The sequence below is a fragment of the Python bivittatus genome, unplaced genomic scaffold (genome assembly GCF_059951505.1).
Source record: "Python bivittatus isolate LINGU-HERP-01145 unplaced genomic scaffold, Pbiv_v1 ctg000980_np1212, whole genome shotgun sequence".
Lineage (NCBI taxonomy): Eukaryota > Metazoa > Chordata > Lepidosauria > Squamata > Pythonidae > Python > Python bivittatus.
In genome coordinates this window covers 49,287,123-49,304,824 of record NW_028277125.1, presented here as the reverse complement: position 1 = coordinate 49,304,824, position 17,702 = coordinate 49,287,123, and the positions used below count along the sequence as shown (strand labels likewise).

At 37.3% G+C, this 17,702-nt stretch overlaps 1 protein-coding gene across 3 annotated transcripts in view; it reads left to right on the top strand.

Moving 5' to 3' along the window:
- The window catches only part of LOC103048882 (VPS10 domain-containing receptor SorCS1), a 426,712-nt gene that overhangs the window by 367,851 nt on the left and 41,159 nt on the right, over positions 1-17,702 (top strand). For all 3 annotated transcript variants that reach the window (XM_088131613.1, XM_088131614.1, XM_088131612.1), the window contains exons 17-19: positions 7,806-7,919; positions 8,586-8,757; positions 16,197-16,383. In XM_088131613.1, coding sequence (XP_087987739.1) covers positions 7,806-7,919; positions 8,586-8,757; positions 16,197-16,383 — 473 coding nt within the window. The remainder of the gene's footprint in view (positions 1-7,805; positions 7,920-8,585; positions 8,758-16,196; positions 16,384-17,702) is intronic.

Below are 17,702 nucleotides of genomic sequence, written 5' to 3'. Positions count from 1 at the left end.
TTGTGAGCATCCTAGAACAAGCCAAATCCAAAAACGCTAGGGAATTCCTGAAAACAGACAAATCAGCCATCAACAGAAACATAGAAATAAATCATATTTACACACCATTCAAAAGAGACAATAAAAATGCTAAGAAGGAAACAAAATGACCAGAACACATCGTCTCCAGCAGCCAACATCCAGATAAGCAGGGATTAACACCAGATAAACAATCAAGCAGAATACAATACCCTAATCAAGGAACTACCAAGGAGAAAACCACACCCCCACCATCACTGGGTGAGCAAGTTACTGTATATAAACAGAAAGCAAACCCCACACTCGCTAGCACTGATGATGTTATCTAGTCGGGTAATGAAACATCTGCAAGCAAGCAACCAACCAAGCTCAGAGAGGACCAAGGACTCTACAGTTCAGCCCTGAGCTAAATATATTATCTTCTATTAGAATTTCATTAAGGCCTAATCTTATGTTCTAATATAGATTGTCTATTTTACCTCCCCATTCTTTTAAAACTAATTTTAGAATACATATCTGAGTGAGATATTAAGTTAAGGCATGGATGAAAAATTGGAAAAGTTGGAAAACCACACACATACCCCTAAACAAAGTCTAGCTTATGTTACACAAGCTCATAGCTTCGGCTTATGGTCACTCACTCACACAGTCACAGCCTGTTGAGGCATGCAGATCCCCCTTGTTTTCTACCTGGGTTTTCCAGATAGGTGGGTCCAGAGCAGACAAAACACACAGCCCTGGTTAACAACCAGGAAATAATTAGGGACACACACAAATCACTTTCAACCAAACACTGAGGCACATAAGGCTCTCTGGAATACACAGAGAACCAGTGAATTTAAGTAACAGCAAAACTTTACCGGTTACCATGTACATTTGCTCTTTCTCACAGGAACATCCACACTTACCCACGTCCTTCTCAACTAGGTTGCCAGGCACTAGCTAGAGGGCTGGAAGGTGCCAAGTCTGGATCCAAAAACAACTCAAGGAGTGGGCGCACTTCAGGACCCCTTGTATCCCCAAAAGTTCTTGCTTTGTTGGTTCACAAGACTGGCAGCTACTCTTGCCTTGTTAATTTACAAGTCTGATAGCTATGATGGGATTGGATTTTTTTTCCCCCCATGTGCTCAGGCCCAGCTTCCTTTGTCTACTTCAGGTGACATTTTTCCTTTATTTCCTTAACAACTTGTTTCCTTCATACCCACCTCCCTGAAGGGGTCTTTTAGACAAGATTCCTGGCTTTTTGTTCCCTCTGCTTACATGCCTGGTTCACCTTTAGGTTATGGAAGCTTCAGCCTAGTTTCACACATTGGCATCAAGTTAAACAGGAGATGCCACAAGTAAGGATCACTCATTACCCACTCAGAGAATTACAGGTTTTTTCATATATGCTTGCCAATAGGTTTGCTGTCCAATTGGCATGGAGCTACAATATTTCAAGAAAACAGATTTAACACATTGAAAGATTGAAGAAATTAATATATAGGCAAATAATACCAACAGCAAGATTTGAACCATTTTCCTTCTCTAGGATACCAATCCAGGTAACCAAGATGTGAGCCACAACCAGATGCATCCCTTGGATTTTTGGAGATGTGAGAGGCTAGAATTTTGAGCTTGGCTAGTTTTGCTTCAGTGTAGTTCTCACTGTTGGTTAGGTTAAAACAAAGACCTTGAAAGGATTCACAGCTGTGTCCTGCCCTTAATAGTAGATAGTCAATAGCCACATGGTTTTGGATGACTGCAGTCCTGATATAGATAATTTCTTCAGTTAGAGCTGCAATGAGGAAGGTTGACACTTTTAGCTAGGATGCAGGCCACCTTTCTTAGGTCCATGTAAGTTCTTTTGTTTACTGCAAGGACCACCACCAAGGAAAATGTTAGTCATGGTTTCTGTTTTGGATAAGAGTGCCACATCGCTCTCACAATCAGATGATAGTTCCTGTTTAAGGTGTGTTGATGGGTTTACTTGCATGAGAGGCAAGGCATACAGAAAGGTCAAGCACCCAATAGCATAAGACGCCCATCCCAACTGTAGGCTGGGAGATGAGTATAAGCTTCATGCTCACATAACCTTTAAGTAAAAATAAAGGGGCGGAGGCATAGGAAATGTAGATCTTTTCACAGGTAAAAACAGAAGAGTTGGAAGGCAGTGGGTGTTTATGATTCCTAAGGTTAGTGAAATATATACATTGGGTTGCATTGGTTACACCTAAAAGATACAGGTCATTCTCCTCTGGTTTGTCCATGGTTTTGGTTCTGGAGAAGATCCAAAGTGAAAGAACATTCCCTCCCATGAGTCATTGGTAAAATCCGTTAAAGCAGTAACATCTCTTAATGCCTCTAGGCTTGAGAGAATTCCAAAAAAACAAAAACAAAAACAGGTGAATGTGACCCCACCCACCATCAAAAGTTGCCCTATGCAAAAAGCTGAGTTGTTCATAGCTGCTTGTGCCAATACTACAAAAAGTTGTTGTTATAACTGTGCTGCCGGGCTTCTAGGCATTGTCCCAGGAGGAGTATTTTGATGTAGTAATGTAATATATTAGTGTGTCTGTTCTCACAAGACTTGGGGAAGACCAAAAAGTTTCCGAAGGATTGTGAGAATGGGGCACGTGACTGGGAGAAGGAATGGTACAAGTGGCTTGGAGAATGGTGTGAGCAGCTTTGGGAAGAAGGCCTGGTGTGGCCAGCAGCTGCCTTCCATACAGTAGGGTCAGGCCAGGTGTACCTCATCAGCAGGGGGAGGAAAACAGGGAAAATCAGCTGGACCTGTGAGTGCAGGGTGGTGGGGGCAACTGGGACTTTGCGCAATGGTGCTGGGGTGGCTGGCCACAATGTGGCACTTGAGGCAGCATTTCTCAGTGGCAGCGGCAGTGCTGGGGCTGAATTAGAGGCCTGGAGGCAGTGGAAGTTGGCTGAGACTGCTGAAGGTCCTAGGCCTCTAGTTCAGCTCCAGCCCCAGCACTGCTGCTGACGAGTGCCACTGTGCAGGGCAGCCAAAAGGGAATAGATCCCTGGGGTGGGGGTGGGGGGGAATAGGTGCATGGGGGGAGTTGCAGTGTGGGCAGACTGCCAAGCGCCTGAATTTTAATCACATGATGGTGGGGTGCTGTAGTGGCCGTAACTTCGGGCATGGATTGTAAGTCCATTTTTTCAGCACCGTTGTAATTTTGAAAGGTTGCTGAACAAATGGTCATGAGATGATCAAGACAGCTTTGAAGAAACTCCATTCAGAATCGAGAAAGTTGTTTGCAATATCTTTATGAATCTGAAACACTAAATATTCCTATCTTGGAATGAATCTCCATTGAACAAAGTGGATATACTTTTCAGGATGTAATGATACAGTGATAAAATGCTAAGCTGTATGCGAAATATTGATGTAGATGGGGATGTTTTCACTGGGAACAGAGTGTGCAAAGAAGATGTGAAGATTGTCTCCTATCCCTGTGAAATTTCAGATATGGTTTCAGTGTAGATTTAAAACCACATGCCTAGGAAAATCTGACAGCGAGGCTTGGGAAAGGCTTCAGTCTTTTCACAGCCACCGAGTCTCTGCTCCTGACTGTCTTCCCTGAATAGCAGGGCCTATAGTAAATACACACACACTCTCTCTCTCTCTCTCACACACACACATACACACACACAGAGAAGCATATAATGTATAAGTTGGTTTCAACCTGTTACAAAATGAAAATCAAAATATGCCTTGCAAATACCAGATGCTTGGATGTAATGTGGCCGCTCTGGATGCGCTCCACTCCCCTGTACAGATTTTAATAGTCATTTTCATCCTCTGCTGCTCTAGTTGATGGTAGGCACCATGTTGCGCCTAGAGGTAGGCAGCAATTTGTCGCTATCATCAGTGCTCTGTATGCAACAGAAAGGAAACAACAAATTCATTAGATCACAGGTCTGCAAGGTGAAGGAAAGATGCTAATGCCTTTATAATGAGATGCAAAGGAGCTGCTGGTGACATTTCTCAGCAGCATGTTTGTGTGTTCGTGTGTGCTCTTACACTGCCATTGAGGTACAGAGAGTGACATAATTTATTTCCTCGGACATACAGCTGGTTTCATGGTGGAAACAAGTCCATGTACTTTAAAGTCAGATCTATACGTAAAACTACATCTATATAGAGTGGAGCAGGTGAGCACTGAACATTGGTAAAAAGGTAGCATAGGTGATAAATATGGATTTTTCCCCTTGTACCTATCTGTATCTTTCATCTCTATGGCCCAATTCTCCAGACACATTTCTTCCACCCAGATTGCTTCAAAATGCAAGCAAAAAATGAAATCAAAAAAATGAAAGTGAGGAAACAGATGGAGTGCAGAAAAGCCCAGTGTAGAAAAAAAAATCCAGCAGATAATGCCATGCAGCCTTTCCACTCTTAAAATTAAACTGTTCTATATGATTGGAATTGATCTGTATTTAAAGACACAGATTTGTTCTTCTTACATATAGCTTGAGAGCAAAGATTGAGTTATGAATTGAGATAACTCACTTCAGCCTAGTTCTTTTGCAAATAAAACCACAAGGAAACATGAAGGGAGACACAGTGCACTGTCTCTCAAACTCTTTTTTTCTTTCCTGATAGAAAGGGATATATGGGGGGTGGGGGGGAGGTGAGACGAGATAGCAGAATTGACTTATCCTAAAGGAATGATTGAAAAGCTTACTGAAGTGGTTTGAATAAGCTTCCTGGATTACGGATATGAACGTTTTGAATATTTTAAGCACTCAATACAAAGGCAGTACTAATACTAGTAGTAAAAGTAGTAAAAAGTCTATCCTTCTTTTTAGTAATGTTTAAAATTAAGGTTTTATGGATTTATATATTTTATGTTCTAATGTTTGTTGTGAATTTGCCAGAGTTCCCCCATTGGGGGGAGATGGGCGGTTGAAACATTTAAATAATAATAATAATAATAATAATAATAATAATAATAATAATAATAATAATAGAATAACAGAGTAAAAGAGCCTCATTCCACAATGTAGCAAATAAAAATATTTATGTATGGACAGAAACACTACTAATGTCAGAAGGATAATTACAGGTAATGAGGAAGATCCCTGACTGCTAGCTTGGGTCAGAATATAATATATATAACATCATGCACAGTTTTAAACCTTGATATCTATAGTATGCTCTGGTGTAGACAGCTCTGTTAATCCATCATGCCTTTTCCAATTCTTTCCCTAAGTCTGGGAACTAGCCCTGCTCCTGCCTACCTATCAACAGTACTGGTTACCAGCAAGGAGTACTCATTAGGCTGCTCTTTGTTTCTCTCATAATGATGCCACAACTATGATCCAAGTACTGTAGATATTGGGAAATGTAATTTCCTCAGGGCAACTGAATTCTTCCTCCACTCCCGTACAACACCAAAATTTCTCCATAGGGATAAAAGAGATTATAGGCAGAATGGGAGAGGGAGGAGAAGTCCTTTTGTGCCTATGACTTTCATATGTGCAAGTTTGGATTTAGTTCCTGGAAAGCAGATATGCAAGGCCACACAAGACAAATAAAGTAACTACATTTTTGCATTTTTGATACTGCTCTGCCTACACTGAAGACACCAAGAGGACTTGAAAAAAAACCTTTGGGACTTCCATGGTACTGTGATTACTGTTGTAAAACTCTAGGTCAACTAAGAGAAATGGTTGTTAGAAAATGGAAGAATCCATTATTTCCATTATTTTGATTTGGAATGATGTTCCAAACCAAAGCAGAACTCATAGAGGCATAGTACCTGCATCATACTGAAGCACCCATTTAAACAGGCCCAACAAAACACAGTTCGTATCATTAATCTGCCACTGATCCGGTAATGAAACAGACTGCAACCAACCCACTTAAAATTGGACCCAACAGTCATTCACAAAGATCTTACAGAATAAACATGTTATCAGTGTTTTTTTGCTATCAGTGGAAGAGAACAGAGGTAGCCTGAACTCCCTTAACAGATTATCCATACATGTTAACATATATACTCAGACAATGGTCCTAGAATTGCTGATATAAAACTGGGAAGGCAGTTGCTCTAGCTGAAGGATTCAGCCTGTGTTCACCCTTTTTAATAGATTCAAGCCCAACAAAACAAATAATGCAGTCCCTAGAAAGGCTTAAACATTGCTACTATTCTTCTGAAAATATAAATACTGTTTGTCTAAAGTATATAAGTATAAACTATAAATTCAGATAAACCACCTAAAAACCTTCACCTATAAAACAAAGCACAGGTAGCATATAAGCATAAATCACTTGTGTTAGATGAAATCATGCTTTGTATTTTCTTTGCTGTGTATTTTGTAGATTTTTTTTTACTAAATACCTGAACCTTTGATATGGATGCAGTGTTATCACTTTTTAATTATATTAATACATGAGTTTGGCACTACAAGCATTATAGTTTGTTGACAATCAGATTACAGAGAAAGCATCATTCATATATAAATATTTGCTCTCTTCTAGAATATTAAAATGAGTTTTATCACTGGTTGAATGATCAAATATTCTTTTTATGGTTCCTTTAGTAAGAATACTTTAAAAATAGTTTGCATCAAGTTGAATAAGTAATAAACATTTGCAAATCAGCTAACCATCTTTCTACTGTCAGTATACTACAGAAAAAGCTCAGGAATATTACACATTTTTAAGAAGCAAAACAAAAACCTGGATTTTTTTATCTATTGCTGTAAAGGAAATGCTTCCCTCTCTTATAACCACAGATAATTATTTTACAGAGATAATTTATCAGCTCATTGTAGCATACATATCCCCCCCCCCCAGCATCTTACAGGTTTTTTAGGGCTAAAATCATAGGAAGTTTTAGGGCATTTTTAATATATGTTTTTTAATTATTTATAGATTGTATCCATGTCTGGAGAGACCTGTGTTTTTTCTTCTTTTTTATTATTGTGAGCCGCCCAGAGTCACCCGTTGGGGGAGATGGGTGGCATACAAGTCTGAAAATAAATAAATAAAAACAAACAAACAAATAAATAAATAAATAAATATATATATATCTTGTTCACATATGACATACTGTAGATGCAGTTTCTGATATCTATAGTAAAAGAATACCTTACAACAGAACAGGAAAAATTCTGAATACATTATTGATATATAATAAACTATCATAACCTAAATTGGTGAGACTTGGTTTTAGAATATAGTATGTTTGGCTAAGAGTTATACAGACTGTTACAATTGCATGTCAAGAAAGGAAATTTAATGAGAGCAGTGCAAAAGACTTGTCCAATGGAACTGACATATTCATTTGCAATGGTTTGGAATGAAGAAAGAGACCTTGGTGCAAATCCCATATAGTCACCAGACACTCTTGGGCTAGGCATTCTCTCTTAGTACAGTCTATCTCACTGGGTTGTTGTGGGGATAAAATGAGGGAAGATCACCTTCCTCTCCTTACTTACTTATTTACTTACTTAATTATTTACAGTCTCAGACCAATAAAACACAGATATAAAATTGAAAATTCAGAACAACCCCCCCCCCTCCAAAATAAAACAAAAAATCTCTGAAACAAGTAATAATGAGAAGAGGATATCACCTGGCTTCTGTAAGCCAAAGCTATTGCAAGAAACTTGGCTGTATGTGCATACTGTATGTAATAAGTGCATGTATTTGAGAGAGAGATCAATAAGGTTTTATTTATATGCAGATTTACTGTCAATTTATCTCTGGAAATTATGTGTTTCCACTGCAATTGGCCATTTGCACATCATCAAAATGATATTTCTTTCTCCCGAACCAGTGACTATGGATTTGAGCGCCACAGCAATGGCCATTGTTTGCCTGCTTTTTGGTATAACCCATCATCTTTGTCAAAAGACTGCAGTCTTGGTCAGAGTTATCTCAATAGCACTGGGTAAGTAGTCAAAATTGTAAAATTCCATTTCTCAGGATTATCAACTGTCATGGTGAACCCACTACCATATTAATCATCGGTCTGTGGTTTTCTTTATCTCTTGAGTTTATTTAAAAACAAAAAGCTGAGTTAGGATTATAAGAAAACTATAAAAAATATAATTATGATTTATTGATGACAATAATATCACAAAACTTTTCAAGTTGTCCAAAATGGTAGATTTAGTCTGTCCCTCAACAAATAGGGAAGAGCCATTCAGATTTACCAGTGCTGTCTATGACTCTATACATTTCTTATCACAACATTTGGCAGGTAAAAGTTTATTCTGAGTTATAAAACTGAAATCTTGATCCTTCATTACCTTTGTGAGATCATTTTGCACAGCATAGTAGTGGCAATTATTACTAGCTACTATGTTGTGATAAAACAGCACCATACACATTTGCCAGTGCTGGTATCCCTGTCAACTAGTGTGTTAGTTCTTCTATTCAATATCAGAGCATAACATGTGCCTAAATTTCTGTACCAAGTCAATTTATACTGCTTCATGATTCAGTGGTTTTAAATATCTGACATGTGACAGAGATGGTCTAGAAAAGGAGCTATCATTAGAAACAAACAGCTTGTAGCTATTGTCTTCAGGGTTCTTTGCTCTTCTTTTCACAGGTACAGAAAGGTCGTGTCTAATAACTGCACAGACGGTGTGCGTGAGCAGTACACAGCCAAGCCGCAGCAGTGTCCTGGCAAAGCCCCGCGAGGACTTCGAGTTGTCACATCAGATGGCACACTGACATCAGAACAAGGGCATAATGTTACCTTCATGGTGCAGCTGGAAGAGGTATGGTCTGTTTAACATGTTCTCCACTGGGGTTTCTGAGTCAGAATCATTTAGAAGAAAATGAATGGGACTGAACAGAATTAATTAACCAGTGTGATTTAACTGATTAGTGTCTTGACAAATTTGAGCTGTACATCTGGTCTATCATCCTATTATAAACAAGGCTTGATTCTTTCCTTCATGGCCTGTCTTGTTTGCTGTTTGTATCTCTGCCCTCACTGACACTTTGCTGTAAGAATACCTGGGCTAATGTTGCAAAACAAATGGCAAAACTAACATGTACAGCATTTGAAAAACACAGGTTTCTAGAACATCTCATTTTGCAGTTAGTATGTGGTATTTGTCCACCATCCAAAAAATCTGTCTAGATTAAAGTGGTGTTGGTAGGAATCTTTGTGACTTTGACTATTTCAGATAACCCTGTTTAATGCTACTGTAGGAAGATTAAAGGGGGAAAAGGAAAGAAAAAAAAGCTTTCTTAAATGGAAGAAAGATCCCTTTCAAGAAGATAGCCAAGGGTTCTTATCTTGTGTCTATTAATTCTTATGCTATTTGATGGCATAAGGTCTATGGAACACTATGAATGTATGGAAGTAAAAAAATGGACTATCTGGAGCTATCTGGGTGTGTAAAGGAGGAAGAGACCCATTTATGCAACTGGAAGCCTTGTTTGTATAATAGATTTGCCATCTCAGAAAAGGTGGATTAGAAATAATATTATGGACGAGCAGCAAAATAACTTTTAATACTGCTAGTTTTCAAGTAACAGTTTTTGAATGACCTGAGTTTCACTGAAGGGACATACAGTTTATAGCTGGAACTATTTTACATAGTAAAGATGGAGTTAAATGCATTTAGATTGTAATTCTGAATCTACTTATCTGGAAATAAACCCCATTCAACCTAATGGGACTTAATTTTAATTAGACACATATACTTTTAATCACTGCCAAAAATTAAAAGCACCCATAACCTAAATTTAATAAAAAACTCTTCCACAACAAGAACAAGAATTATTGCCATCAACACTGCATCTTCAGCATAGGTAAAAATTTTAATATCCACACAGAGAACATAAAGCAAATAATGGAGAATTCCACTCTGGAAGACAATCAAGGAGAAGCAACAACTGCCTGATACAAAGGCCAATTAAAACTTTATTTTAAACATCTGCAAGGATAAAGAGATGACAAGTCACTGCACAACTAAAGACTTCCAAGTGGAATGTGATGCTTGGGACTCAATTTTATAAAATTTGAGTTGCATCTCATTGTTCTAATACTTTGATTTACTTATAAATCCCAGCACTTTACCGAAAATGAAAATCATGCTTGCAGCCTCTTCAGTGAGATTGAAATTGACTGTTTGAGGATATCATCCTCATTAGAATGATTAAAATTAGCAATATCATCTCTTAAGCAGCAAAATGCAGAGGATGTAATCAAGGTATGTAATGATGTTTGGTAAGCCTGTCAGGCTATTATATCTGAATCATATATGAAGAATCAGGGAAACTGGAAGAAGAATGCAGCTAAGTATCCATGATCATCAGGCAAACATGGAAAAAGGAGTCTTCACTAGGACTATGCTGACAAATTTGTCAAACAAAAGGAATAAAAATGGCAAACCAGCAGAAACTCATCTTACTTTCATGCCTGGAATAATAACTTTCCCATGAGTGGAAAGTATTGTCCTGATCTTTCAAATTGATGAGCCATATCTTGGTACAGATTTTGAGAGAAAACTGCTAAGCTTCAATGTTCTAGTGTTAAATTGAATCTTTAATGGATATTCCATTATAGCATAATTCTGGCAGTGTGTAAGGTGGAGGGAATGAGATTGAACAAGAGTTGCACAAAACATTGGGATAGTTTTTGAAAAGATGCACTAATGCAGGTTTGAGAGTATTCAGTAAGATGCTATACTGGGTATATGCGCTACACACTTGTATACACATTACAGATTTCAAGGATTGTGGGATATATTTTGAGATAATGCAACTCTACTGGATTTGGGAGAGTGTTAAGTAGGATCCTTAATTTCATATGTTGGTGTATTCCTTGGAGATACTACATAATGCAAGTTTTGTAGCACAAATAATACAGATCTTGAAAACCCTGGAATATATTCATAATTACATACTGCCTTTTAATATTTTATAACATAGTAACATACTTTGTCCAAGACCTGTAACTGCTTCTTTTAAAATGCTATGGGCATTTTCCTGAACCTCTGCAAAGTGAAATGATCAGTTCTAGATGCTTCTGTTTATTAATCAGAAACCACATCTTGACTCTCCTAAAATGATTGGAATCGCACAAGATTTCTTTGCAGCTCCCTAAATAGCCATAAAAATGATGATGTTTCAGAGAACAAGAAAGAAACGAATAGTGTTCAACACTAGAAAAAGGACTTCCTAAAATCACTTTGCAAGATTTAAAGCCACCCAGATAACATCTGAGGAAGATCCAAAATCAGACTAAACCAACTTTCTGTCCAGCACAATGAAAGCAAAACAACCATTAAAACATAAACAGTTGGGAGTCTGGTATAGATACCTTGTCATTGCCTTATATGGGAGCAGTCCACTAATCCATTTATTTACAGAGTGACTGATAGGATCATTCCCAGCCCTACCCAGAGAAAGCATCTGGAGAATATGCTGAACATTTGAATGCAGAATATTTCAGAGAATATTTCAGAGAATATTTGGGGACTATTGGTTGTTGTAGAAAATAATCTCAAGAAGATAAAGAAATGATAATGTTACATAAGGTAATTGATATGTGCTTGAGGTTTAGCTTTTTTGTTTAAATATCAAAACCTGTGATAAAAATAAATTCACTTTACCACCTTCTTTTTTAACCATTCAGTGATGTCAGAAGACCTTCCAGTCAAACATTTCATCTATCACTGCGATGAATGGATGGGGAAAAATGAAAAACATGGATAATTTGTAATTTCTTGAACTGTATGATAAAAATCCTCATTATAGGTTTCAGTTATAAAAGTCCATCTATTTTTACCAGATTTTTATTATTTTGTTTTATGACAGTAATTTTCTCAGTACCTCATGCTGTCATTCATATAAATAAGATTAAAATCTACAAGACTTTTAGAATTTGGACACTTACACACAAAGATTCTGCATTAGATTGAAAGCCTCTGTAGATGTCCATGTTCTTATAGCATAATTTAGGCTGGGCACTGAGGTGATTTATGTCCAGTTTAGTTGTAGCGGAAACTAAATTACTTTTTTTTTTTTTACTGTGAGGCACTAAGAGCTCTGTGGGACATGGTGAAGGCTGGTTTTCCAATTCACAGAAACTTTTGTGTCACCCACCCTCCCACTGACTGAACTCAAAACTGTTCATGGAATTTAAAGTTAACAACCAGTCTTAATCCTTCCATTCAGGTGCTAGTCAGGTCCATTGTAGTGATTTGGTTCCTAATAGGTTCAGACACTAAAGGACCTAAAGGATAACCTTTGTCTGATCAATCAATCCAGTCCAATCACACCTGACCTCTCAATCCAGATAAACAGGCAGGGATATCTGAAGCCTGCAAAAATCAAATTCTAATCAGTGAGTGGCAAGATTTCTTCTCAAATAGATTTCTGTGTATTGTCCTTAGTTCTCCTTGGATTTTTTTTCTTCTCAGAGATGGCTGAAAAGCTAGGTACAAAAAGCTCCCACCCACAAAAATCTGGTTTAGAGATTAGGAAATTATACAGCAATCTAGGGAGTAGTGGAAACTAGGATGCACATTAGAATACTGATTTCATTTTATGGACTATAAATTGAAGTATAGTGAATTTGTTCTTTGTGTCTGCATTTGTCTCTTTGTGTTGTAGAAACAAGGAGTGAATTCAGCCTCTTCAGAAGTATTCATTCTCTTTTCCTTTCTCCTTTTGTTTTCTTTCAACTCACTTCCTGTTCTTTAACGTTATATACATAACATATACTTAGATTTTTTAATGAATCAGTGATTTTTATTCTGGAAAGTATTCCAGTCTGAGCATATACACCAGTGTTTTTCACCCTTGGTAACTTTAAGATATGTGGACTTCAACTCCCAAAATTCCCCAGCCAACATGCTGACTGGGGAATTTGGGAATTGAAGTCCATGTACCTTAAAGTCGCCAAGGTTGAGAAACATTGATATACACTGTCAGTCAGCTATGGAAGTAATGAATGAGGGAGACTGCCACTTGCATCCTCCTGAGTAAATCTGGGCACAGAAAGATTTCCTTGGGATAAAATGGCTGCTAGTAGCATTATCAAATAGGGCCTTACCACAGTTGTGGGAAGATTGAGGATTTAGACTGGGGGAGTCAGAGAGCCCAATCTACCACCTTTTATGTGTGGAATATGTACCTCTCCCCCCCCCCCCCCGCCATTACATTCCTCTTCTTAATTTTCTCTCTTGGTATAAGCAGCTTACATGGAATATGTCCTACACCCCTGAGTGCAGCTTCTGAAGAAATCACCTGACTGCTGAATTTTCACATCAGCCTACCAACACTGTTTCCAATAGGAATGAATATGCAGGAGGAATGATAATCAGTGCAGGGGTATTTTTGTATTTCATGAGTTGTCATAACTCAGAAGCTGCGATCCTGAATGGATGTCATTTTTGTGCTTTCTTCTGTGTACTACTCATGGCTGTGCAGAAGTACTGGTGAACTCAGCTGTGCCCTGCCTGTTCTCAATGTTCTGAGGTCAGCAGGAATGAAGACCATGGCACAGCTGGCCTCAAAGCGCTTTTCATTAGGGAGTGGAGACAGTGCCTGTGGAAGTGTGTCCTTTGTTTCATGTGTTGTGGAAATGGTTGTATCTTGACCAAAATAATACAGACCAAAGAGAATCAGTCTGCAGATATATTTACTTGATCAAGGGTCAGAACCAACCACTTACAACATGGAGGATTGAAAGACAAAGATGCAGTAAATTGTGCCTCTGTGGTAAAGTCATTAGTTGTTCCACTCTTAGCTATTTCATTAAATACAAAATCCATTCCAACTCTCTATTTAAGCATTCTCACTAGCTTGGTTATGCAAGCAGTATGCATACATATTCAGTCATATATACATTCTTGGGAACCAGATCAAGCCAATTGCCAGAAATTAGTTTAAAAGTTCAGAGTAAGTTGAGAAATTCACTTGAATCTGCACTGTTCACTTAATGCAGTGAGATTTAGCTTAGTGATCAAAGGAATCGCTTAATCTAAGGAGAAAGCTATCTCTCTATCTCTCTAATGTAATATAAATATATGTACCTCAACATGTGTGTACTGCATAAGTAATAACCTTCATTCTATAGAAAGTATGTTCCTCAGAGCACAGGAAAATATGTGTGGGAACAATATAGCTTAAGAACTTGCTGCTTAGAACAGAAGACTCTTTTTCTCTGCCCCTCCTCTGTTTTCACTGAGTTATTTCATTTTTGGCAGAAAAATCTCTCTCTCACTGGTTGCACACTATCGCTTTTGCTTACTTGTCCTTGTGCCTCAGATATTTAAATGTCAGCTTTTTGATGTGCCCTTTTCAGAAATGTGCTAGAGCCTGAATTGTACTTAATGAGCAGAAAGCGTTTTCAGTTCAAACAATTTAAGCAATTATCATGAAAAAGGAACTTTCAGAACCAATTGAATTCTTCCCATGAAAGAAACTTTGTGAGTAGCAGATGTGGGTCTACTCTAATTAGACAGGAAGATGCCATTCTTCCCAGCAGGAAATCTTGGTAAGAATCAGAAGGCCACCTTGTGCTGAGCTTATAAATGACTTTTCCCCCTTCAGGTAGCAATATAAACTCAGCATAAATTTGGTCTAACAGATTTTACTAAAATAAAAAAGAGACATATATTTGGAGATATTTTGCATTATCTTTAATGAAGTCTCCACAATCTATTTCAATGTCTTCCAAGTGTCTATCAACCTTGTTTATTAATTCATCACATTTTAAAGAATTTATTTTCATACACTGAAAGATAAAAATCCATGTATCATATCTTTTCATTCTTTTTTTCAAATTAAGTTTGCATATACTTAAACCAACAAAAGCAAGTTTGTACATTTTGTGATAGTATTCCAATAGCCAAAATCATTTGAACATTTAGTTTTAATCTCTGCACCAGACTTAAATGTGCCAGTTTTGACCACCTTCATCTGAGAAAGAACCTGTTTTGGGGCATGTGGAAACTCCTTATTTCTCTGTTGGTAACGCCAGAGAAAATGTTTTCTCTAGAGAGAGATGTTTCAGTATTTGTTTCTGCATAACTTAAGTTGGCAAAAAATAGCAATCAGTTCTTTGCACCTTTAACTGAGACTAAAATTGAGATTTGCTTCCAGTTAAACACAGACAGAACTATGCTGCTTGTAATGAAGGAGGGATAGAATGATCATTTTCAAATATTTATAAGGACATTACAGTAGAAAAATGTATCTGCCTCTCTCATCCACAACATGTGTGTGCATGCACACAGGCACACTGCCATATGTGAAGTTCCTCAATAAAATTTTCACTTTTTAATTTATTTATATTTATTTATTTAAATGCATTGGCTGTCCAACTCCAGTGGACTCTGGGTGGCACACAAAACTAAAAAGACGTAAAAACCTCTCTGTCTCTCTCTGTTATATATATATAAATATGACAAAGGAAAGTCATCTTTGGCCAGATTTTAATGTTTCCTTTTTGAGCACCTTAATTAGCTCACTATCCAGGTTGTACTGATTATTGTTGTTTCAATTATGTTTTAGCTGACCAGAATGAAGACTGTCTTATAATCTTGCTAAGTTTTGTTTAATAGCCAACAACATTCGATAGGAACTCATTAAGAGCAGTTTGACTTGATTAAACTTCCTTCAAATTTAGTAATAACAGTACTGGTTAACCCTCTTGTTTATATATTTCTAGCCATATTTATGATGGGCTTTTCACTGAAGCCTTTTTTTTTAAGAATCTCACTGTTCAAAGTGGTTTACAAGAGCTAGGAAAGTTTCATTCATGCTGGCTGTGTTCAATTTATCTTTTATTCCATTTTGTTTTACTTATTTTATCTTTTTATCTTATTTTATTCCCATGTTTTATGTTAAATAAGGCTGATCAGTGACCAAAATAAACTACTTTGACTTTAAAATTTAAGAAGATAGAAAGTCCCCATATTGAAATAAGAAGACTGCTTTCTCTCCACTGACAAGTGTTCTGTGTCTTTAAATATTTTACTTCTTCCTTTAATTTTAAGGATTTTACTGGGCCCTGGAAACAAAGCAGACGGTACCTTGTGAACTTAGATTTCTACTTCCAAACTAGAGACAGTTGCAGCTGAAGCAGCCTATCCACCCAGTAAAATTAATGGACAACAATATCAAATATTGAAATTGTCCCCAATTTTGTATCATTTTTATTAATCTCATTTTTTTAAATTCTCCTATTTAGGGTGATATTCAAAGATCAATAATCCGTGTGGATTTTGGAGATGGTAGTGCTGTGTCATATGCCAATCTCAGCTCAACAGAAGATGGAATCAGGCACATCTATCAGAATGTTGGCATCTTTCGTGTAACCGCACAGATCGAAAACAGCCTGGGGACTGACAGTGCAGTCCTGTACTTGCATGTAAATTGTATGTTATTACTGTTGGTATAAGAAATACTTTAAAGATGTTTTCATTTTTGTTCAGATTAATTTGTTGCACTTTTGCTAAAAATTGCTGATGGTACAGGTGTTAGCTTTTATCATAAACAAAGTTATTTTGGAGAAAAACAAAGAATGAGAGAAGTGGATGGAAAGGAAAAAAGAACCAGAAAATAAATGGGAATAGCTATAGGCTATGATTTAGGATGCTCTGATTTAGTGATTCATGTAATATCAGAAATATGATTTTTCATATATTTGTGTTCTGCCTCAGGCCCAGTGACATGAATTAGAGCCGGTGGGAGAAGAATAGGAGGTCATTTGGCCAGGGCCTCAAGTTCAAAGAGGCCTCACATTTAAACATGGGCTTAGTTTTATTTTGTTTTAGTTTTTTACCATACTTTTCTCTTTTTCCCCCTTTCTTTAACTTCACATACTGTTATTTTTATTTCTATTAAAGTTGCAGGTTTGGAGACCTGGAAGAGGTCTAGGCCTGTCTGGTTATTTGAAACAGTCTGCCAACAACCTGCAATACTAGGGTATTTGTCCAAGCCCAAACATTCTGGCCAGATCTTTTACCATGATATCTGTTGAATCCACCACCCTTGGCAGTACTTACCTCCCTAGGATTATTGCTGCCTGTGTTCTGCTCCTGCGAATGGGTATAAAATTTGTAGGTCCCAAATATATGTGGGTGAATATCTTGTTTTAGTTTTGAGATATGAACTTTTTGTTTCCAATATTGCTTGAGAGAAAATAAAATTTATGGGTATTGAAATGTTTATACAATATGCCAATTATTATATATAATTTACAAAATAGTAATAATAGAATAAAGAATAGAATAATAGAATAAAGAATAGAATAAATCAAGATGTCAGGACAATTGTTTTAAGCTTAAACATAAAAGATCAAATAGTAAGTTCTTCAGAGTTAGTATCTGGTGATTGATTGATTGATTGATTATGTGCCATTAAGTTGTTTTCAACTCCTAGCAACCACATAGATCCATTACGATCTATCCCTAATCTGGTCTTTCAGGTCTTCCAAAGGTGCATTCATCTCCACTGTAACTGAGTCCATCCACCTTGCTGCTGGTCATCCTCTTCGCTTTCCTTTGACTTTTCCCAGCATTAGAGCCTTTTCCAGAGAACTGGGTCTTTGCATAATGTGTCCGAAGTAGGATAATTTCAGCCTGATCATTTGTGCCTTGTGTGAGAACTCTGGGTTCAACAACTTTGTTCAATGATCAATTGGTTTGGGGTTTTTTGGCTGTCCACAGTATTCTCAGGCATCCTCTTGAACACC